The 24,359-nt window shown below is 40.6% G+C and overlaps 1 protein-coding gene across 39 annotated transcripts in view; it reads right to left on the bottom strand.

The window, feature by feature from the left end:
- RIMS2 (regulating synaptic membrane exocytosis 2) overlaps positions 1-24,359 on the bottom strand; it is a gene marked incomplete at its 5' end in the record, with an annotated part of 943,810 nt that overhangs the window by 259,674 nt on the left and 659,777 nt on the right. For 33 of the 39 annotated variants that reach the window (XM_082257909.1, XM_082257877.1, XM_082257910.1 and 30 more), the window contains 3 exons: positions 6,882-6,998; positions 13,412-13,565; positions 16,604-16,672. In XM_082257909.1, the coding sequence (XP_082114035.1) occupies positions 6,882-6,998; positions 13,412-13,565; positions 16,604-16,672 (340 nt within the window). The remainder of the gene's footprint in view (positions 1-6,881; positions 6,999-13,411; positions 13,566-16,603; positions 16,673-24,359) is intronic. The other 6 variants (XM_082257888.1, XM_082257881.1, XM_082257912.1 and 3 more) reach the window with 2 other exon arrangements.

Genomic DNA, 24,359 nt, shown 5'->3' with positions numbered 1-24,359 from the left:
AAATGATAACAGTAAAAGCAACTTAACAAAAAAGGTGTTTCTATTTAACTGCTTGCTAACTATTGGTTTACTGTAATTAGCCCTAATTGTGCCCTTTCCCTTCTCCCCTATTATTTTTTTGTTCTTTTTTAATTACATTTTTTAGAACGTTCTTTTCTTTGTTTATTCTTTTATTTGTTAATTTTTTTTAATGTCACCCAGAATTTGAAAAAACAGTCCTTATTTCAATTGTAAATAACCTAGCAATATTTTGTACCAGAATCATAATTTTGATGACTTTTTAAACAGGCCAAATTAACACCGATAAAACCAGAAATAAGGGTATTTTTTGGTTTTGTTATTTTTTGTCTGTGGATTGAATAAGAAATAAAGTCTTATTTTGCCAGACAATATAAAAAAAAATATATAAAAATTTAAATATATATATATATATATATATATATATTACTTTGTCATCTTAACCACTTTTTGCCAGCCCTTTAACAGTTTACAACTCTTGAAGCATGAGACATTTCTTGGGCATCCCTAATGTGTGATCACTGTGATTGGCTTTCACAGTGGTCACGTGATCAAGAGTAGAGTCTTTTCTATCTGCTACCAATTGTAAATAGTGACAATGTGGTCACAGTGCTGGGGGTGAGTGTGCTACTAGCACAAAACATGAACACTGGTTGTATGCATGTATGGGGCAGCACGGCAGTAAGGCCCAGCACAATGCTGCCACATATATGCGTATAGCCAGCAGGAATTGCTGAATAAACAGGCCTATGGCAGAAATGTAAAAATTACTCAGGTTCATAGTAGGTGTACAGTTGTAAGAGCTGAACTGGTTTACTGATACAGCAACACACCAGAAGCTCAGATTCACTCAATGCAGATGAGGAAACTCAATGTGTTTGTGTTTGCACCAAATCTAACAGCTAAACATGGCAGCCACTCAAACCAAGTTTTACTAGCACAGACAAAGTGTGCTGGTTACATTAGCAAGATACCTCTTCACACTGGTAGTTGGATAAAGCAAATGTACCGTATTCCCCAAAAAGGCTACATTGCTATGGCCTGCCTTACAATACCTACACCAAATTGTACCACCAATAGTCAAAGGTGTCACTAGGGTTGGTGTCACCCGGTGTGGAAAAAACATTGTGTCAACCCCCCCCCCACCAACTATAGTCCCCCCCTCAGTACAGACCCCACTCCACTAAGTACAGACCCCCCTCCATCAGTATAGACCCCCCTCAGTACAGACCCCTCCCTCAGTATAGGACCCCCCCCCACTAAGTACAGACCCACCCCTCCCACAGTATAGATCCCCCTTACTAAGTACAGATCCCCCTCCCGCACTATAGACCCCTCTCCATCAGTGCAGATCCCCCCTCTATCAGTGCAGATTCCCCCTCCATCAGTATAGACCCCCCTTCCCTCAGTGCAGACCCCCCTCCATCAGTACAGACCCCCCTCTCAGTATAGGCTCCCCCTTCCATCAGTACAGACCCTTCACTATCAGTACAGACACCTCTCCCCTCAGTACAAACCCCCCTCCATCGGTGCAGACCTCCCCCACTCAGTACAGGCAACCCTCCATCAGTGCAGACCCCCCCCCTTCCCCCCTCAGTATACACCACCTTCCATCAATGCAGACCCCCCTCAGTATAGACTCCTCCTTCCATCAGTATAGACCCCTCTCCATCAGAGCAGACCTCCCCTCTCCTCAGTGCAAACCCTCCTCCCCTCAGTGCAAACCACCCACCCTCAGTGCAGACTGCCGTCCCACACTGCAGACCCCTCTCCCTCAGTGCAGACCCCTCTAAATCAAACTAAGTACAGACCTCCCTAAGTATAGACCCCTCCACTAAGTATAGCCCCCCCCCCTCCATCAGTATAGACCCCCCTCAGTACAGACCCCTCTCCATCAGTACAGACCCCTCTCCGTCAGTATAGACCCCTCTCCATCAGTGCAGACCCCCCTCAATTAGTGTAGACCCCTCTTTTCCATCAGTAAAGACCCCCTCTCCATCAGTACAGACCCCTCCCCCTCAGTATAGACCCTCTCCATCAGTACTGACCCCAATCTCCTCAGTATAGACTGCTCTCCATCAGTACAGACCCCTTCCCCTCCGAGCAGACCCTCCTCCATCAGTGCAGACCGTCCTCTCTCTGTACTACAGATCCTCCTCCATCAGTACAGACCCCCCCTCAGTGTAGACCCCCCTCCATCAGTGCAGACCTTCTCCCCTCAATGCAGACCCCCCTCCTTCAGTGCAGACCCCCCTTCCATCAGTATAGACCCCCTTCTCCCTCAGTACAGACCCCCCTCCCCTCAGTGCAGACCCTCCTCCATCAGTACAGACCCCCCTCAGTGCAGACCCCCCTCCCTCAGTACAGACCCCCACCATCAGTGCCCCCCCTAAGTACAGACCCCCTCCGTATTTATTCTCATACATCGGTCAAACTCTGTAGAGGGATTTTAAAGTTTATCAAAACCCCAAAATCTTGGGGTTTTGATATGATAGTACTATAAGTTGACATGCCATCGCACAGCACATCAGCATGTACAGATTGCAATCCTTTTCCGCAATGCCCACTGAAAAGACTCATGCTTACTTGTATAAGCAGCAGTCTAAGGCAGTATAGGACACTTAGCCCTGTGACATCTGCCTACTTCGAACTGTAGACTTTTGCACAATGCAAAAAAACCAGTGGTGAAGTGCCGTGAACATGAAGTAAACATGTATTTGGATGATTTTTTTAAATAACAAACATGTTGTACTTACCTGCTCTGTGTAATGGTTTTGCACAGACCAGCCCGTATCCTCCTCTTCTCGGGTCCCTCCCTGGCTCCTCCCTTTTCCTGGGTGCCCCCACAGCAAGCAGTTTGCTCTGGGGGCACCCAAGCAGAAGCGCTCCCGACCTGCGGCTCTGTGTGTCCATTCACACACAGAGCTATGGCTCGCTCCCGCCCCCTCCGTCTCCTGATTAGCTGTGATTGACAGCAGCAGGAGGCATTGGCAAAACTACCAAAAGCAATCAGGAGTGCAAGTCCCTGAAGAGGCAAGTCTATCGTGGAAATCGCTGGATCAAGAGGGGGCTCAGGTAATTATTGGAGGGGCTTCTGCACACAGAAGATTTTTTTACCTTCATGCATAGAATGCCTAAAGGTAAAAAACCGTGTCCCTTTACAAGTACTTTAATGCAATCAAAGTGGTAAAAAATCTTCTCTAACCTACATCCTAAATGTGGGCTTTCCTTTAAGCATCATAAATGGAATGCTGATCTTATCAAATGAAAAAATGCCTGAAAAGCAATAGATCCTAAACACCAAGACAGTTCCTAATCATTGTCACTACGGCAGCAATGAAAAGCCACTTCCTTATTCCGACATTTTTGCTGCCGCACACACTAGGGAAGTTGCTCGAGGGGGTAGGTTTTCAGTAGGTTGTAGCAGGAAGCAGCTTTTGGAATAAGATTATTGGACCTTATACACTGCTAGGTACTCTTTTCCTGCTGCAATGTGACAGCGGTTGACCTCTCAGGCAACTGTATTCGGAGAAAGACTGAGAGTCACCATGCCCCCCATACCTAGATGTACTGGGTATTTCATCCCATCCTTTCAGGTAGCTGAACTGCATGGTGGAGGAGCAAACAGAAGGTAAGTGTGTGCAGGTATACAGGAGGTAAGGGGGTATTACAGGCATTTAAATTATGCACCGGTTCACTATAAAGAGTATGACGAAAGATAATATTATTACCTTGCCTCTTGAAAGGAATGGCCCTGGCTACCACCCACATTGCACCTAATATATTCCTTTATTTGGTCATGAAAAACCCAAATAAACACACATCTGTAGGGGGATACCTCAAAAAAAGAAAGGATTAAAAATTCTGTGCAGCCCACAGGAGCCAATCATAATTCTCTATTTCCTAACCTGCAGATGATAGCTGTGATTTGGGTGTTATAGGCAATAATTTGCCAAATTAAACATAGGTAGACATATTGCTTGCAGACCATGAAACACTCCATGAATTCACTGTCAGTATCATCACAGAGGTATTTTAAGAACATAATAGTTCCATTCTAAGCAACATCGACCAGTCCTAGCATTCAGAAAGCTGCTAAATTATGAAGATTGTACCCTGGATTGTAGCCTGTTAAAAATAAAAATCTTAGTAATGTCCTTAATAACAGTACTAACAGCTCTGGTACAACAGAGTTAAACACAGCACCAATAAAACTAAGCTATGCTTACACTGACCTCATTTTCAGTTTCTCTCTTTCTTAAAGGGTAAGTCCATCCAAAGCTGATATTTCAATTATAGGCAGATACCAGTGGGCTAAACCACTCTCATTTTTTTATCTCTCTAGTAACCTGGCAATGAGACCTCAGCGACAGCGCTCCAGGCTCTGTCCACTTGTCGCAGTCTTTGCAAAGGAATCTCTCTCTGCGTTCATTTTTTGGAATTTTATTTAGATTAGAGACATCAGAATAGTAAAACTCGCTGGTGCAGAAAAAGCATTCTATCTCCTTCTCCTACCGAGATTCAGCTCAGCAAGATAGCCTTGAGCTCTTCAACACAATTTTGTCATTCTAGGATACCCTCTTTATTTCTTCAACATTACATGCCACATGTCAAAGTCACTTTTATTTTTGCAGCATCTTGTTTTTTTCCCCTAAAGAACAGTCTAGCAGTTCATATTTCTCTATAATAGATTGATTGGAGTTTTATATCTTATGCATAACTTTTTGAACTAGAGTACCAGGATTTCACTTTCAGTGGCCTATTTATAGACATTGAGAGGTTGTCAAGTAATCTTGAATTCTTGCTTTGCAGCTTTTGCAGGCCCATTTTCGCCTATTTTTAAAGATAAGTAAGAGAAGGACAAATAAAAAGCTATTTTTCAAAAATGAAAATGTATTTCAAAAAGTTGAAAAATAAAGTTCTAAGGTTTCAGAAACTGTGAAGAAAAACCAAGTAGAACAACAACAAAAAAAAAACTCTACATTTGCAGTAGGCTGATAGTTATGCATCTCCATCTTTAAAAAAAAAGAAGAAAAATGTAAAGCCATAAATTTGTTTTTGGACAGAGTACAGGACTAAAACACTTATCAGGTTTTCATTTTTATGTTGTACATCTATTTCCCATTGAGGAGATTTTCCTTCTGTTTCTTTTGTGTAGAAACATCAGAAAGTGAGAGGAAATCCTTCCAAAGTGAGGGTAATGCCCTCTTAGATAGCTGTCACTGCAACAAGTGTCCTTATTCAAAGATTCCCCTTCCAATTCTAAGTCCTGTTCTAGTGACAACTTAAAAATGGGATTGTTGCTCATTTTTTGTCCCAGGGACAATGGTCACAAAAATAAATAGAGCGCACGTCTCCCCATTAGAGACACAGATGGCAACAAAAAAAAAAAAAGAAGACAAAACTGATAATTCTCTCCTACTCTATCCAAAACCAAAAAAACTGTTTTGGCTTTTGAGACACTCTTAAAAATGTGTTGAAATAGTGTTCTGGCAAGTAAAGTATGTGAACAATTCTACTAAAGCTAAGCTTTATAAAGTAAAGAAAAAAGGGGGAAAAGTATCTATTATAGGGAGCATAAGCTGCGAATTCATAGAAATTTGAAAAAAATGCAACATTTTGACTTCTTCGTTGCGACACCAGAAAATTATATTAGTAATAATGATAGGAAGTGTGGATGCAAAGTAGAAAAAAATATTTTTATTTAGATTCATTTGAATTTGCATTTGAATCTAAATAAAAATATTATTTTTATCTACTTTGCATCCACACTTCCTATCATTATTACTAATATAATTTTCTGGTGTCGCAACATCCCGTCCTCATGTCTAATTCCTTTTTTGGAATTATTTCTTGGGATAGATGCCACAATTGGTAACATTAGAGTGGAACTAACCATTTTTTCGATTTTCACTTCTTCCCTTTAACAAATAACCCTGGCTCCGGTTTTAAAACTTCTCTGATCTGGGTGACCCAACAATACGCTAAAACTCCTACCAACATGGTCAAAAGGTCCCTTCAATAAATCACCCCAACTAGCAAAGATACTTGCTTCTAGAAGGAGAAGATACCTCTAAGACATGGAGACAGGGATAGGAACTTTGGTAGAGAGATCTCGACATTTAAATGATATCTAAACCCATAAATCCCCCCAACTAGCAAAGATACTTGCTTCTAGAAGAAGAAGATACCTCTAAGACGTGGAGACAGGGATAGGAACTCTGGTAGAGAGATCTCAACATTTAAATGATGTCTAAACCCAAGAACAAAAATAAATATATTACAGCTTACCAGGTCTTAAACGTGGTGGCTGCACTAGTTTTATTTTTTAGGCTAATTGCCTTTTTTAGAAAGTACAGAAAAACTTATGCTGATCTTTCTAAAATCACTTTCTGTAAGCTGAAGCTGAACTCATTCTTTAACCTATGTTACCTTTCTTCCAAGCTATCTTCTATGAACTACAAACTCACCCCTCTCGAAATGGAGATGAAGAGAGGAGCATGTAGTCCAAATCAGCGGAGCAGCTTAAGGTGACAACGCCATTCCTCCATAGATACAGTACAGTAAATGAGCGTTGTCACCTTAGGACAGAAAGTGTGTTACCCTCAGGATCACTGGGTGGAAAAAAAAAAAAACCTAATGTAGACACTACATTTAAGGACAGGTAAGCTGCAAGACAATTTTCTGTTTTCGGGTTTAGAGCTTTAATTTCTAGAGAGATATGGCAAGTCAGCATATGGTTTACACAACCAGCATCCTATAAATAAAAAATCAGATTCTGATGGACCTTGTCGTTAACCTCTAACTCTCACTAAAATAGCACCTTCTGCCTATTCAATAGATTTGCTATGTACTTTAGTTACCTTTCTCTGTTTGGGGAGTAGTGGTTATCTAATACACGATGCCTTTCCACTCTGCCCATGAAATTGTACTGTGCAGGGCCAGATCTTGTCCCTCTTGGTCCCTGTTCCATACTCCTACTGAAAGAAAGGGAAGTTTGTCAGTTTTGGATGAACATTCGCTATGCAGCTTGTTCTATAATACTCTTATTAAAACTTTCGCAAGGTATCAAGCAATTAGTAGAAGACTGGCTACTTCTGTCCTAAGGGCAATCAGAGACAGTGGAAGAGCAGCATTAGTTAAACGTTTAAATTAGCAAAGGTTGATGGGAAAGAAAAATATGCTAATCAGGCATGATGGTAAAGCTTTATCCTTCTGTAAGATCCTCACGGTTTTACCTAAACAACATCAGTACAAATGCAACATATGTGCTATGTACAGTGGCTATACAAAACAGAACATAAACTGTAAGGGGCCACCCCAGAGGGGCATTTGTCTTCTCTAGAACAATGATTAACAATGGTTATGTTTGCAACATCCAAGACTGTGGCATCGCCACACTGACCTCAACTTTTCATTTGTGTGATAACTCCTATACTGTCCAAGTATCACAACAAAGGATCAGAACAGTTTAACCTATGAGAATACTGGTCAGTTAATACGGAATCTTAAGCAAAGCATAGCAAAGATTTAGAAGGATGTGTGTTTTTTAAGCACATGTAAATGATGCGGTCCTTTGCATATAGCCACCCCACCGTCTATACTCCAGTTACATGGTTGGATCAGGGACCTGTACTGGAGGAAATTATGGAGCCAATGGCTTGAGTTATCCAAGATACAGAATTCTTCCCAAAAGACCTCTTCCCCCCAGTTTTGTTACTGAGTTCACCGGCAGGCCAAACAATGCAAAACATTAGCATCCAATCAGGACGTTTATCCAGCCCACCAGGTGTCGGATATATTATATAATCCCCAACAACCATACAACCACCTGAGAACCACTGAAAAAACAGAACTGCCCCATGTGGCTTTATAATGGATTAAAAATAGACCTACCAACTATTATTCGACCACAACAAAAATCTCATGCAACAGCGACCACAATATTCTACTGCAATAGGCAACGGTGAAATTGGCAAAAGTGATAATTACAATTATACTACCAGTTAGATTTTTTTTGTAAGCTTATACATATCATTAATGCATTTACCAAATTGAAACCCTTTTCAAAAATGAAAACTGATACTTCAGTAATCAGGGATACAGATGGGTTGAATCACCTACCAGTTGTTCTAAAGCTTACCATGGCAACAACTAGGTCGTTTTACATTGTAGGTCCAGCACAAAAAGTTATTATTTTATTTTTAGTTTTAGACAGAGTGGGGAAGGAATATAGACCCTGTCAGTTGGTTACTGCTATCTAGGGCTCTGCTTTACTCCTTACCAACTCTTTCTCTTTACCAACTGTTTTGGCAAATTTATCAGACAGGAAGAGAGGGAAAACCTGCAACAACAACATGGAGAGCAGTTAGGATCTGACAATAAACCTTCCTCTGAACCACTAAAAGGAAGTGCTTTTATTTCTGTTTATGTTGCATTCGGAGATTCAACCTCATGTCCTATCTGGTGAAACCTTTGTCAACAGGACCAGGGGGAAATATCAGAGAAATCTCTCTGATGGAGCCATGGCTAGCAGTAGGAATACAAAAGGGTTTCTAATCCTTCCCACTCTATCTAAAACTAAAAATAAGTTTGGGCTTAACATATACTTTGACCTTCCTGCTACCATTTAATTTTTTACTACACAGCAAAAGTGAGAGTAACCCTGCTACAGTATGAGAAGCGACTATACATGTTAAGTATGGACCAACCTGGAAAGTCAGGATTTGGTGCTAATTTACATATAGAGCCATTCCAAGTAAATAATTATGAAGTAAAACAATCTAAACCACAGCAACAACAGCACTTATATTGTTTTTTGACAAATGTGATATACTAAGACAAGACTGTAAAATGATCAACCCAACAAACAGTATCTATTAATAATATTGTTATCATTTGTGTCCATTGACAATAGTTGAAAGGTGGCTACAGGGTGTTCTCATTATAGGTATTAATACTATCCACAAAACTGAATATTTTATTGTCTTGCCGTTCTATATAAAATATAAAACAAAAAATGGGCTTCTTCCTAAGTGGTACATTAGAGAGAATAAAGCATCTGTGGTGACCTCCCAATACTCACAATTTATCCCATACGCCAGGAATATCAAATCATGCAAGAGAAAGACATGTTATTTACAACAAAAATATCATTCACAATAGCAGTGCGTATTTCTTTTAGTGCACCTGTGGTTTTTCAGTATACACTATGCTGCAAAAAAAGAGAAGAGGCACCATTTTTATTTTCAGTTATAAAGGTTTTATTGAGTTTTGAAATCATGATGTTAATTCTGCCCCATGAACCATTAACGTGTAATTGAAGTGATATAACTGTCACTAAAGATTGACTCTCTTGTGCCTGCATACAGGTTCAGCTCTCCTTTTAAAAGCCCCAGAAAACCTGAACTATTGGGTGTTCTTTTAAAGCGAAACTCCACTTCTCTGAGGAAAAAAAAATAGAAAATAAAGAAAAAATAATATAACATATACAATTGGGACATAAGTCATATTGTAATTGTAATATGTAGTGCCAAAGCATAAATAAATAAATTCAATATACACAAAATGTGTCAATTAACAAAAATGTAAATATCTTTAAATGATTAAATACATATAAAAATGTATCTCAATCAAAGTGCAAGTGCTCTTAGGTGTCCATTTATGAAACGGAGATGAGCAGTGATCCTGCTGATCACAGCTCATTTCCGATCATTCTCAGTTTATCAAACAGAAATGATCGCAGGAGAACATGTTCTCCGCTGATCATCTCTTCACACGGGAATCTGTCATTGACAGACACAGAAATGGCCAGGCTATGAAGCTGCGATCCCCGCACTTCACTGGCGATCTGGGTCAGAATTCACACTCCTGGGTTCACCAGCCTGGAGCTTGTGAAGCGGGGAGTGAAGACAGAATCGGGGGAGAACTGAGGGGGAAAAAGGAAGATTATCGACTTCCTTCTTCCTCGTTCAGACCCCCCAACACAGTAATCATGTCCCCCTGCCATATTTATGTATATATATACATGTATATATATACACACATACATGTAGATATATATTTAATGTGTATATATATATATACAATGTATGTGTGTGTGTATTCAGTGTATATATATACATATTTATGTAAGGGGACTATTATTTATAGCCTCGTGTACTCAGCAGTGATAATTTATCTCTGCTTGTTAAAGCGCGCCAGGGATTTTCATACTACTGTAATCTCGCTTTGTCTCACGAGATTACAGATGCTCCATTGACTTCTACACAGATCTCCGAGAAAACTGTTCTCCTCTGATCACCCTGGGAGAACTGAAGTTCTCCGATTCATAAAATGGGTGCCAGATGTGATCATTTTCCCCGGAGAACTGTAGAGAAGCCAACGGAGAAAAAAATTCACCCGTTCATAAAAGGACACCTTAATGTGATAAAATATTTCAGGTGATAAAAACTATATCGGTGAATAAAACAATAGTTATAATAAATGACTGTTGCCACAACAGGTGCTCGTGCAATGTGGCATGTGAGTGTTTTTTCGTTTTATTCACCCCAATAAAGTATACGGTACAGAGAGCACTAGATCGCTGTATTTATTTCACACATGTATCGCATTATGACGGTGGAGAGAGGAGTGTGAGGAGGCGACCACCCTATCGCCTTCAGTGTGTCAGCGACACTGCCGATTTTTTACCTGAAGCACCTTTATACAGAGGGAGGACAGGAGGAAGTTACCTATCCACACCTACTGGCACCTGTGTGTGCAAAAAGCAGGTTTGGCTCATTATAATTTGTGAGCCAAACCAGGAGGTGAGCGGCCAGCATTACCATTTATGCACCAAGGCACTTTTTAGTATACAAGCACCAGCACTTGGTCTTTTGATATTAACACAGAAGATATCACCTATTTTTTATAGACTTTTGTGCACTTATTTCTAATTCACACTAGTGTATGCATATGCGTGACTTATATTTGCACGAGCACCTATTGTGACAACAGTCATTTATTATAACTATTGTTTTATTCACCGATATAGTTTTTATCACCTGGAATTTTTTATCACATTAAGAGCACTTGCACTTTGATTGAGATACATTTTTATATGTATTTAATTATTTACAGATATTTACATTTTTGTTAATTGACACATTTTGTGTATATTGAATGTATTTATTTATTTATTTTTTTATCCTTTGGCGCTACATAATTTATATATAACTTCGGATTGTTTTTGGTGTTAGGTGAATGCACTTTTATGTTGGCAGCCATTGGTCCCCTTATCTGGCTTTTTAACTATTAATTGGGGTTTAGTTTTTCATTGGTCAGCGCTGATTAATCACTCTTTATCAAATATTGTAATTGTATGTTATTACAAAATACCTTTCCTTTTCAATCTGCTGTAATTTTCTGAAAATGCAATGCAAAAAAATGCAATGCAATATGACTACCTGGAGGTGCCCCCAGAAACATAATTTCCTGCTTGTGTGATTGGCTCACTGATTTTCCTAGACATCTGCACTAAAATGCAAGTCAGATATTAGGCACCTCCTGCAACAAAAATGTCATTTTTGGTGACATACTCCCAATAGGAACACGTCTATAGGGATTCGGGCCCTGCAATTTTTCTCATTGGTGCCCTGGTGTACCATTTCCATAAGACTCACTTAGCACAGAGGCACAGAGGAACAAACAGTGATTTCTTCAGAATAACAAAAGGTAGGAATCTGCAACAAAGTTTGGTAAAAATCCTGGCAATGTACAGAGATCACCCAGAGGGTAATGTTTTTTTTTTTTTTTTTGTTTCTCAACAAAAGTGGAGTTACGCTTTAAGTATTTGGGAAGTTTTGTGCTAGCTAGCTCTACCGCAGATGATTTCCTGTACCACCACTGTAATGGGTGGCCTCAATGCCCAACAGTACCATAAAGGAGGCAGGAAAGTGTGGAGCCAGGCTGACAGCCATAAAAACTGGACAGTGCAACTGGATTTAAAAGAAGGTTTACCGCAGGGTTCTTCAAACTATGGCCCTCCAGTTGTTCAGGAACTACAATTCCCATCATGCCTAGTCATGTCTGTGAATGTCGGAGTTTTATAATGCCTCATGGGATGTGTAGTTCCACAACAGCTGGAGGGCCGTAGTTTGAGGATCCCTGGTTTACCGGCTGCTTGAAAGGGGGTGAGCACACATTCAGAAGAACTCAAGAAGTCACCAGAAGACCTAACCTCCTATACCCTATCTTAAATCATATCCCATTATGGTGGACAGACCCATTCAATGATTCAATGTAGACTGTTACTATTTAATAAAGACTACAATAATACAGCTGCTTATCTGCCTGTATCTTCTATGGTGGGTTGCAGGCATGGTAAGTTTCATTTATAGTGATGTTCTGAGACTCTGGAGTGAAGGTAGAACATGTTACAGAGACAAATCTGGAGGGGAAAGCTTATGGTAATAATAGGTCATATTAATAGGTAATAATAGGTCACCACCATCACTATTCCTGGAATAATAGTTGTCACGCCTTATTCTCCCACATCCTAACCTCCTAGTGCTGCCATAGCAATATACAGAATGAAGGTACAGAGGGGGCAAGGGTAGGTCCTACCTATGACACATCCAAATACAATAAAACCTTAATCACTGAAATAACCAAGTGTAGTGTCCACCACTTCCTTTATAGCATTATGTCTACTTCTAAATTACAGGTGCCCTTTAAGCAAATTAGCTATGTGAAAAGTAGTATGTAGTATTGGTATTATTTTCTGGATTTAAAAACAGAACAGTAAAACTCCAGCAGCAAAATTACCTTGCAGCAATGAGATGATAAGGTTGTAATGGAAGTGCCAATGGTAAAAGAGCAATAACCCAAAAAGATATTTATCACAGATAGAACTAAGAATCAATGCCCACTCACACATTGATTTTTTGCAAAATGTTAAAGCTGAACTCTGGGGAAAATGTAAAGCTACCCTTGCAATAGTGTTCAACCCCCCTCCCCCTCCTTTATTTTGTATACCTTTAAAAATAATTTTTCTCCACCCTGGCTCTCGTTTCCCCAGTGGCTGGCACTGTCCTCTTCCCTGGGACACTCCAGGTTGTGATTAGGTCCCTCTGCGTCCTCACTTACAATGCAGGACTGCTGGTCCTGCATTGTACGTAATGACGTCAGTGTACAACCAACATTTGGAGTGCCAAGGAAAAAGGCTTGGGGAGACTGGTCATACAGAGAGGAGGAAGCCTGCAGAAGTGAGTAAAAAGGCAAGTAAAACTGCATTTAAAGGACAAAAAGTAAGCATTTAACCCTTGCAGTGCAGGAGTAGGTAGTTTTGATTTTTTTCCCAGAGATCAAAATTGGAATAAAAGGACTGTATTAGACATAAAACATTCTGTACCTTTGTGGAGGCGGAACACTCGGAGACCAGGATCTCGTCCTTCCTATACTATCTACATTGAGGGATCCTGTCCGGGAACAGTGATTGGATGACATGACTTGCTCTGGAACAGATAATGTTGAACTCTGCATGTCACGTCCATTGTGCCGGTAATCTGAGCAATAACAGAATACAATCAGAAAATGTGAGACAAACAAAAAAACTTCAGAAACCATCACTTGTCTTCTGTCCTACAGATTTGTGTGAATTTAAATGGCAGGGGCATATTAAAGCGTTTGCCTACCTTCCCGCCCACCTCTCTCATCTCTTCAGCCTATGCTGACAATCTTCTCCACTCCCCTAACCTTAACTAGTGAAGCCAGCAATACTCACCTAAATCCCCCATCCAGGTTCCTTATCATCAACGCTTCTGGGGCAGGGGACTGCTAATCAAGCTTTGTGATGGCACCCTGAGACCACTTGTCCCCTAACACCACCACCACCACCACCCCATCCCCCTGTCCCCAAAGACATTAGTCCTTTTGCCTTTCGTTAAAGGACCCCGCCGGTGGCTATCCAGTAGGAAGTGTCCATATTGGGCAGGCCCTGACATGGACATTTAAAAGGGACCCCAAGCAGACAGTAAAAAGAAGAGGAGAAGACTTGGGGCAGCAGCATCGACCGCAGGTTAAAGTAGTTCTAAAGCCTCAAACTTTTTTACCCTAATACATTCTATGCATTAAAGTAAAAAAACCTTCTGTGTCACAGACTCCCCCTTCACCTCCCCTCTTATATTTACCTGAGCCCTTTGGCAATCCAGCGCTGTGTATGAGATCTGCCACTCTCCTGGCTTTGTCCCTCCTCCCTGGGCAGATCCACAGCAGTGGGAGCCATAGGCTCCTGCCCCTCTCAATCAACTTAAGGGACAAGGGAGCGGGGCCAAGTCCCGCTGTCTATATCATTAGACGCAGCAGTGGGTCTTGGGAGCAAGACCCCCATGGGAATCAGCTTGCTATTGGGGGCATCAGCAAGAGAGGAGGGGTCAGGAATGCTGGTTGGGGACCCGAGAGGAAGAGGATTGGGGCCATTCTGTGCAATTCTATTGCACATAACAGGTAAGTATAGACATGTTTGTTATTTAAAAAAAAAAAAAAAAAATGTTTCCTTTACAACCCTTTTAGGCTAAGTGAAAATGCACAATTAGACCGCATTCACATTGATCCGACTTGGACCGCGACTTGTCAGCCTGACAAGTCGCGGTCCGTCACGCTCCCATTGTGTAGTACAGGAGCCGTTCTAATAGGAGTGACACAAGTCGCTCCGACTTAGAAAAAGGGTCCTGTACTACTTCGGGGCGACTTGCATAGACATTCATTTTATGAAGTCCGTGCAAGTCGCACCGAAGTCGCGCTGCACCCGACTTCACAGGTCGCCCCCTAAGTCGGAGCGACCTAGTGTGAACCGGCACGATGTTTTTTGTTCCAGCAATCATATAGAGAAGGGTGGGTGACACTGATCCCAGAGTAGGGCTTCAAGGTGTACTGGAACTCAAAAAGTGAAGATCTGCTCTTTTATACACAATATATGCACTACCCTTAAAATATGCACCTTTCCTCTGGAATTCCTCCGGGAGGATAAGAGTTTACTTCACGGTATGTGAGGGTGCCTAGACACTGCTGTGCTTGCAGCCTCATAGCTGTATATCTGCAGTGAGAAAATCGAAGGCACTGCTGCCTCAGACTGCTAGTCTCAAAGCATACGGAGTGAGATTTGGTGATTTCACTACTGTGTTTCTCGCGGTTAACCTATTTCTGGGGGCTCTGACATGAAGAAACAAAACCTTGGCTCTACCAAGATGGTGCCTCCACACAGAGACACAGAGCAGAGCCAGTCATGGTAAGTCAGTAATGGGAAAAGATCAACTGCAGGGAGACCACATACAAAACTGGTGACAAGTCCTTTGCCCTCTGCCTTTTCCCTGAGTTCAGTTCCTCTTTAAAGGGAAATAATGTTTATTTTAAATGTTATTTTAAAGAGGAAGTAAACCCTCCTCTGTAACTTGTACCTATAGGTAAGCCTATGATAAGGCTTACCTATAGGTAGTGTAAATATCTCCTAAACATGTACCGTTTAGGAGATATTTACCTTACATGCAGCCAGTGACGTCACTGGCGCATGCGCTCTGAAGGAACGGCCGCTCGGTGCCGTTCCTTCAGAGCTCCGTGCCGTGACCGTCGGCTCCCGCGTGCGTGCGCGGGAGTGACGTCACTGCGGCTCCGGCCAATCAGATGGCCGGATGCCGCGATCCCGGAAGACGGGCGACTGGACATGTCGCCCGTCATAGAGGTAAGCGGACGGCACGGCGGGGGCTCGTTCTAAGGTAAGTATTTCATAATGAGCTAGTATGCGATGCATACTAGCTCATTATGTGTTTCTCTTGCAGGTTGCAAAAAGAAAAAAAAAATTTTGGGGTTTACAACCTCTTTAAAGTGAACCTCATTTGCTTTTGCGTGGCTCCTCCACCCCAGCAGCATATACTCACATTTCCTCTCTCCCCCCACCATCCCATTCAATTGCTGGAAAAGAGGAAAGAAAGCCCCACGTAAGTTTCAAGCTGATGGAGTGTACTTTGGGTATGGAGTCCTTGCTGGGCTTCAAGGGACAGTGTTTGGCCAATCACAAGGCATCATTGCTGGCACTTAAGATTTGGGAAGTGGGATACCTATACCCAAAACTGACAGATATGTTAGTTTAATCATGAGAACTAAATGGAGAGGGAGAGTAATACAAAAGGATATGTATATACTGCTGGAGAAGACAGATTGCTTAGTGAACCTTTACCGAACAAAGAAACCATTCATTTTAAACTTTGGAAATTTATAAACTGATGTTTTCTATATTGGTTATTTATATTAAAAAATTTCATTACGCATATTCTGGGTGCTTCCATGACAGCCTCTGGGCAGCCTCTTTAGACTAATGAGGGTGTTCCTTTTCTATTTTAATATAATTGCTGTAAGAAAGAGCAATCAGAGATTACAGAGGTTGCATAGGACCACCTGCTGGCTGCAAATTTCATATGCAGGATTTCAAATTTTCCTGAATATAACAAATTTAGATATGTCAACTATGAATAAGTACTGAAAATCATAAATAAAACATAATAAAAACACATTGATTGCCTTAAAGAGCAGCATGCTTTTGGAATCTTACCTGACACGACCCCAACTCCATCATCACAGTCATAGTCAGACACTTCACTGTCACTTATTCTCTTGGATCCTGCAAAGAATTCTCATTGAAAAAGCAGCTCTTGAAATCATATTTCTTTTATTACTAGGTAAACTAATTATTAATAAAGAAAAGCAATTCAAAACTAAAAACTACAGCTGAAGGAGTATACTGCGGAGAGGGAACGGCCTGAAAAGATTAGTAGGGTAGCAGTCCACACCTGTTATTGGAAATGGGGAGAAACAACCGAGCGGAGACACTAACTCACAGCAAATTTAAATCACGCTGTATGTGCAATAATAGGTAATATTTAAATAAAAATAACACATAAGGATTATTAACTGCACACACTCAAAACGAGTCATTGGAATAATAAAGCACTTTTCATTTTAATGTTATTATCACTATATATCGTTTTCAACTGGCATTGTTTGATGAGAAATGGCAGCCATACCTAAAGGCTTATTTTACAATGCAGTGCACTGATACTGTGCTAAATATCTTGTAATCAGAAATCATCTTTCTTACTGCTTTAAGAGTCTATCCACCCCAAAGCCTTATTGTCTGAGTCATTTGCTGGCTTCTTAAAGCTTTTACAGACTCAGGCAACCAGATATCTCCTATAGCTTCTGGCTTTCTTCCTGCCCACCTTGGAATTTGTGGTGTTCTTGCCTACCAAATTGTGTTCCCACTCGTCCTTGTTGCATTCTGAACAACTGAAAATAAATTTAAAATCCAACATCACGAGTGGTACCTACAAGTAATGGCCAGCAGGTTTGTAGAACATAAGTCTTTCCCTAGTTTATTAAGGCCATTAACCCAGAACAAGTGCACAAATCAGCAGTTCTGATGTTTCTGATCTGTATAGAGCAAGTCCCCAGGTTATAAACAAGATAGGTTTTGTAGGTTTGTTCCTAAAGAGGAGCTACAGCCACCCACAAAAAGCAAAATAAAAGTCAGCAGCTACAAAAAGTGTAGCTGCTGACTTTTAAAAAACAACCGCTCATCTGTCCCACGGTCCAGCAGTGAGCTCACCCCAGCCGTCTTTATCCTTTGTCCTCCCTCGGCTGTGCCAGCATCTTCACTATGGGCACCGGTCGGTGCCCACTACGCGGCATATCCTGTATTGGTGGATGCAGTCTTCTGAGAGCAGAAGACTGCAAGGGGGAGGGAGGAGAACTTCCGTTCCGGTACCTGTCAAAATCGGGTGCCTGCTCCCCCCGCTCTTCAAAAGTGCCAATTGTGCAAGAGTAGTGGGGGACGAGTCCTTAAAGCGGAACTTCCCCTTTTTGGGTGGAGTTCGGCTTTAAGTTGAATTTGTATTTATGTTGGAACAGGTACATTTTCTAAATGTATCTCTATCCAAAAAAATATTTTTTACGTTTTTTTGGATAGCATAGGGGTTAACATCCCTGTAACGTCTGTTTTGCGGTCTGTACCCCTTTCAGAAGAGTTCACCTCACTGTCTGTCCTTCTGACAATTGGATTTGGAAGATTTTGTGGAAACAAGGATTGGTGATAAAGCTTCAGTGGAGACACCTTTTTCCCATGATAACCCTTACAGGAGTGAAATTCCCTTCCTAGGGGTAGATTTCCCCTCACTTCCTTTTGTCTCCCTCTGTTTGTAAGTAGGAGTCGTATGTAAGTTGGATGTTTGTAACTTGGGGACTGCCTGTACTTGTTTCAGATTAATGGCTAAAAAATGGAAAGGTTTACTTTAAAGTAGAACTATAGCAAAAATATATATATTTTATTTTGGATAGAGCAAGGGAGGGTTATAACCCCTGTTAGATGTTTTTTTTCTTTTTAGCATCTGTGTCCCATTGCAGAGATTTCCCTTCACTTCTTGTCCCATAGCCAAACAGAAAGTGAGAGGAAATCCCTGAAAATGAAGGGAATCCCCCGGGGACCCCCAGCTCACCAGAACTAATGTCCCCATTGGAGGATTTTCCCTCTATTACTTTTCTGGGGACATCCCAAAATTTGGAATTTTCTTTTACTTTCACTTTCAATGATAATGGTAAACAGGACAAATAGAGAGGGTGAATCTCCCCACCGGGGGCACAGACAGAAATAAAAACTAACAAGCGTTCTAATCCCTCTACTATCCAAAACTAAAAAACATTTTTTCCTTTAGTTTTACTTTAACTCATCAGCATCTAGCAAACACAGATATATGACACCTGGCTAGACAGACCTTTAAGCCCATGTTCACTTTGGGCCAATTTTGACATCAAATCAGAGCCTATTGCCAGGAATGGCAGCGTCCCAATCAATGTGACATCGACTTTGCAGCGCCACACCGATTCCCAAAAGTATTTCTGCACTACTTTTGGTGACTTCGGGGGGCGATTTCAATAGACATCTGTGCAATAACCCACACAGATGTCTGAAAAATCGCCCCCAAAGGCGGACTGAAAATGCTGGATTGAAATCGTGCGAGTTCAGCTTCAAACCCGCCCTCAGTGTGAACCTAGGCTTAAATGTAAAGGTAAAGTGTGATTGCTTCCTTTGGATGACAGTATTTTTCACAAAATAACTGCTCAAGTTAAAAAGAAGTCTGTAACAATTTTTTATTTTTTTTTCTTACATTTACAATGAAACATTGTATTATTAAAAGATAACTTCAACAAGGTGACAGTTAATTAAGGGGTGGAGTCCACAATATTAATGCTTGCTCACTCAATTCAAGATCATGAGATGTAATGCAACCTCTACAATGCTATATATCATATTATCATATCATATTATATCAATAATTTATATTATTATTTTTTTTTAGCAAAGACCCTAGAGAATAAAATGGCAATCATTGCAATATTTTATGTCACACAGTATTTGCGCAGCCGTCTTTCAGATGCAATTTTTTGGGAAGAAATACACTTTTATGAATTAAAAAAACAAAACAGTAAAGTTAGTACAATTTTTTTGTATTCATCATCTTTTTTGTGAATAGATACCTAACATGTCATGCTTTAAAATTGCGCACCCTCGTGGAATGGCGACAAACTATGGTACTTAAAAATCTCCATAGGCGATGCTTTAAAAATTTTTAACAGTTACCAGTTTAGAGTTACAGAGGAGGTCTTGTGCTCGAATTATTGCTCTTCCCCTAACGATCACGGCGATACTGCACATGTGTGGTTTGAACACAGTTTACACATGCGGGTTTGTGACTTGTGAATGCGTACGCTTCTGTGCACGAGCATGCAGGGACGGGGTGCTTTAAATGTTTTTTTTTCTTAATTATTTTATTTTTTTTATTTTTTACACCGTCCATTAAAATATTTTTTTTGATCATTTTTATTGCTGTCACAAGGAATGTAAACATCCCTTGTGACAGTAATAGGTAGTGACAGGTACTCTTTATGGCGGGATCTGGGGTCTAAAAGACCCCAAACCCCTCCTCTGCACTTAAGAGCATACAAAAACGCCAAATTTGGCTGTTTTGAATACTGTCATTTTTTTAAAATCTAGCGTTTTTAAGGCACCAGTACCCGGAAGTGATGTCATGGCATTGTTTCTGGGTTTTTACCTTGGAGACCCGATCGAAGCCGAATCTGGCTTTGTTTGGGTCTTCGGCCAGCCAGCTGACATGCCGGCTGGTCGCCCGGGTCTCCGCGGGATGGGGACGTCACTTCTCACTCCTTGTCATGACAATCGAACGGCTGCTCAACCGCATCTGTTGTCATTACAAGAAAGCCAACCGTCAGCTCTAAACATTGGTACCGGGGTGATGCCTCTAGCTGCAGGCATCACCCCAATACAACCCTCTAAAGCTGAGGCCGCATATTTGCGTTCCGTCGGCATGAATGGGTTTAATGGACAAAATAAGACTTCCTGGTGACCCTAAGCACTAAAGAGAATTCTGGTATATAATCACTATCTTAAAGCAAGGAACTCACCTCCCCCAGTTTCTGATACCCACAAGTTCTGCTACCTACAGGTTATACCCTACTGCACAAGCCTGTGTCTGTTACAACATGAGTGGCTGGCCAATCTATCTTTTAAAGCGGTAGTAAAGCCCGGTTTGTGATTTTTACCTACAGGTAAGCCTATAATAAGGCTTACCTATAGGTGAAATTAATATCTCATGAACGTGCACCGTCTTCTACTACTGTGTCTGTCTAATTTGTGTTCACCCCTGGATAGTCTTAAATTATGTTTAACCCCCATAATAGCATATTTACTTGTGGTACTGACTTTGGTCCGTTTGAACTGTATCCCCCTTCCTCTTATATGTGGACAATTGTATTGATATTCTGGTGCCGGGAGCACCTGAGAATGGATCAATCACATGAAAGCATGAAAATAGTCCAGAAGGCTGATAATAAAAGTAAGTAAAAAAACAGCCTCGTTCATTGATTCAGAGGAATGACTTACTAAGTTTTAGAACTTCAACCTTGCAGCACTAGGTTTGTCGGTTTGAATCCCAACCAGCACTACCTGCCTGGAGTTTTCTCTCCCTGTGCCTATGTGGGTTCTCTCTGGGTTTTCCGGTTTCCTTCTACATTCCTCAGACATGATGGAAGTTAATTGGTTTCTGTCTAAATTGGCCCTAGTATGTGTATGTATGAATGTGAGTTAGGGACTTTAGATTGTAAGCTCCTTGAGGCGAGGAACTGATGTGAATATGTAAAGCGCTCTGTAAATTTAAGGCACTATATAAGTATCTGTAAAAAAAAAATAAATGAATTGACCCTTGCAATAAGTGATGGTTATACCTCAGCAGTTCCAATAATTTCCACTAACTATAGAAATAATGTTGTCTCCCCATTACTTGCTACAGTTTTGTGACTGAAGTAGTAGACAAATTACTGGCGCTAACTGAGTGACTATGGTCTACTGAAAGATTTTATGATTCTGTTCTGTTTATATTGGACATTGGCAGTTATGGCACTAATTGATAGGACTAGACTGGGTATACAACTAGGACAAAATACTGTTGGGCTTAGCACAACAATCAGGTAAGATGTTTCAGGGTACCACACCATAATCAGCGTCCCTATCCATCTAAACATTATATTGGGCACCAAGCATCTGCTCAGGAATACAACTTCATGTCCAATATATACAAGTTGGTATAAGTTTCAACATGAAGCTTCTCCAGAAACATTTAAGGAGGCTACTTGGAGAAACAAACTGAGCATATTTTATGCAATATTGCAATATTGTATTGTAGTATAGGACCTCCATGCCAAGTGTCATTTTTTGCAGGACCCTTACCTATACCTAATAGACCTTTCAAATAAAACCAACAAAATGAGAACTACTTCTGACTCTGAGCACTCATTAACACGCTGGACTCCACCCAATATTGACTGATCACTGTTGACTGAAAGTATTATTTAAAGTGCACCATTTAGAGACAGCAATTTTGTGAATAACAAAGGCAGGTATTTTAAGAGCATCTCATCCAACACAAAGGTATTGTGATGTCACGGTCTTGTGATGTTACCGACTCCCATAATCTGTGAAATTTCGGTCTCAAATGCTTGGCTTCCAAAACCCAGTCAATCTGGCTAGCACACGTATTTTAATGCAAAATAATGAAATAATTTGAAGGACAGAAAATGATTTCTGTTTTGAGTGGGCCCCAGTGAACTAAACCAGCCAATGGTTTCATGTCCTGTGGATACCTTTAGCTGGCAAAGGCCCCAGATCTCTCTCGTGCTAAGACTAGAAACAAATGGTTTCTCCACTGGCTAAAGCCATATCCCTTACATCAGTGGTCCTCAACCCTGGCCTACAGGGCCCACTAACAGGCCAGATTTGCAAGGTAACTGAAATACATCACAGGTGATATCATTTGCTGCTCAGTGATTGCAGTACTCTAGTCTTCATCTCCCCAAGGTTATACCTAAAATCTGGCCTGTTAGTGGGCCCTGTAGGCCAGGGTTGAGGACCACTGCCTTACATGATCTTGCCACTAAAGTCCATCTGCAGTATTTTCCCTAGGAAATGTAAGCATTTCAGCTCCTTTGATATTCTTTTATTATCAGTTCTATTAATATATCCTTATGTTAACATGTAAGTAAAGATCTACTTTCATTTTTTTATAAATCACAGTGACCCCATAAAGTAAATATTTTTAGGCTTTAATGATTCCTTATGTTTGATCAAGTTTAAGATGTATGATTGTTACTTCTATACTAATCCATGTATAATGAATGGACATGTTGTATATAGCATATAGTGATATTTGAGCACTGTTTGCTCAATTTTCATTGCTCTTGCTCTTTTGTACGCATTATTTTGTGTACAATAAAGTTGCCCTTTAAAAACAAAACAAAAAAAAAAAACGTGCAAATTTACCTCCTATAAATGAATATGGATGATTTTATTTTTGACTTGTTGATGTGTCTAATATAATAAAGTATAAACTAAAATAATGTTACAGAAAAACATTTAACATAGCATTTTGGTTTGAAGCAAGCAAGGAGATCTATCGGGAGGAAGGAAGCCTGACAGTAAATAGAACATATGGAGACCAGTTGGTATAGCCATTGGTTGGCTGTGGCTATACCATACTGAACATATGTAGACATGCATCATGACTCTCTAGCATGCTGGCGTTACCTGAATTATATGAATATGGGCCTTTATCTGGAAAACAAATATTAATATGAACGGATGTCAGGTGAAGAAAGTTATGATATAAAGTATGTAGCAGGGAGATAACATCAAACTTATCATAAATACCTATATGTGGCAGAAATACTTTTAAATTAAAAAAATGGAAACTTTGATTTTGAAAAGTAGGAATTTACCAGATGAGTTAATTAGGTATGAAATAATTAGTTGGAACATCCCTGCTACATAGAATTTCTGGAAATGACAAATAAAACAGAAATGACAGTATAGAAAGTTAGCAATTAAAAAAACAGACTGAAATAATTCGTTATACTAGCACATACTGGAAGTTCAATGCTAAGTCCATCCAAAAATGAGATATAGGGGTACATACCGGTGAGATAAATCACCCACTGTCTCCAGATATCATCCAGGACCCTCACAAGAGTTTCCTGCTTTAATATGAATAAGATGGTATCTGACTCTTGCTGGTAAATTACGCTTATTAATCTTTACAAATTTATAGAATGTGCATAAGCAGGAGCAAGACACCCTAGCTTTGGTTGAAGAAAGGGGAGGAACCCAGGTATTGAAGACTACCACAGGAACCTCCAGAGAGATCGAAGCATTTCAAGCAACCAGAATCAGTTTTAGGCAGACTTAGCTTTTTGATGACTTACACTATGATCTCTGTCTGGTAGAAGCAGTTTGCATGACTGACTTACATAATGAGAACATGTCTTCTATTGTTTTTCTGTAATCACCTGATGATTGTGAGCACCCACTTATTATCTGAGCATGTGTTGCACCTCTGTGGAGTACAGAGGAAGTTGCACGAGGAAGAGCATTCAATAAGGCAAATGTAATTACCATGATCCGCCCAACATTTTGAGGAGCCAAAACCAATGTGCTTTCAGAGCTGGATCCCTCCACAGCTAACAAAGTCCATAGCCTAAAGGCACACACGATAAAAAAAATCTGAAGAGAAATTTCGTCTGCCGATCTTCGGATTGTTAGTATGGTGCTTTCGACAGCCGACTCAGACTTTTTGGCCGAAAAAATCCTGATGTGCGGGCTATAAAATTTTTAACGTCCGTCAACACAACGTCCGATTTTCGTCTCCTTAGTACAGTTTTTGACAGAAAAAAATCTTAAGAGCAAGACT

The sequence above is a fragment of the Pelophylax lessonae genome (assembly GCF_965119305.1).
Source record: "Pelophylax lessonae genome assembly, chromosome: 5".
NCBI classification, from domain to species: Eukaryota; Metazoa; Chordata; class Amphibia; order Anura; family Ranidae; genus Pelophylax; species Pelophylax lessonae.
This window is presented reverse-complemented; position numbering and strand designations above follow the sequence as displayed.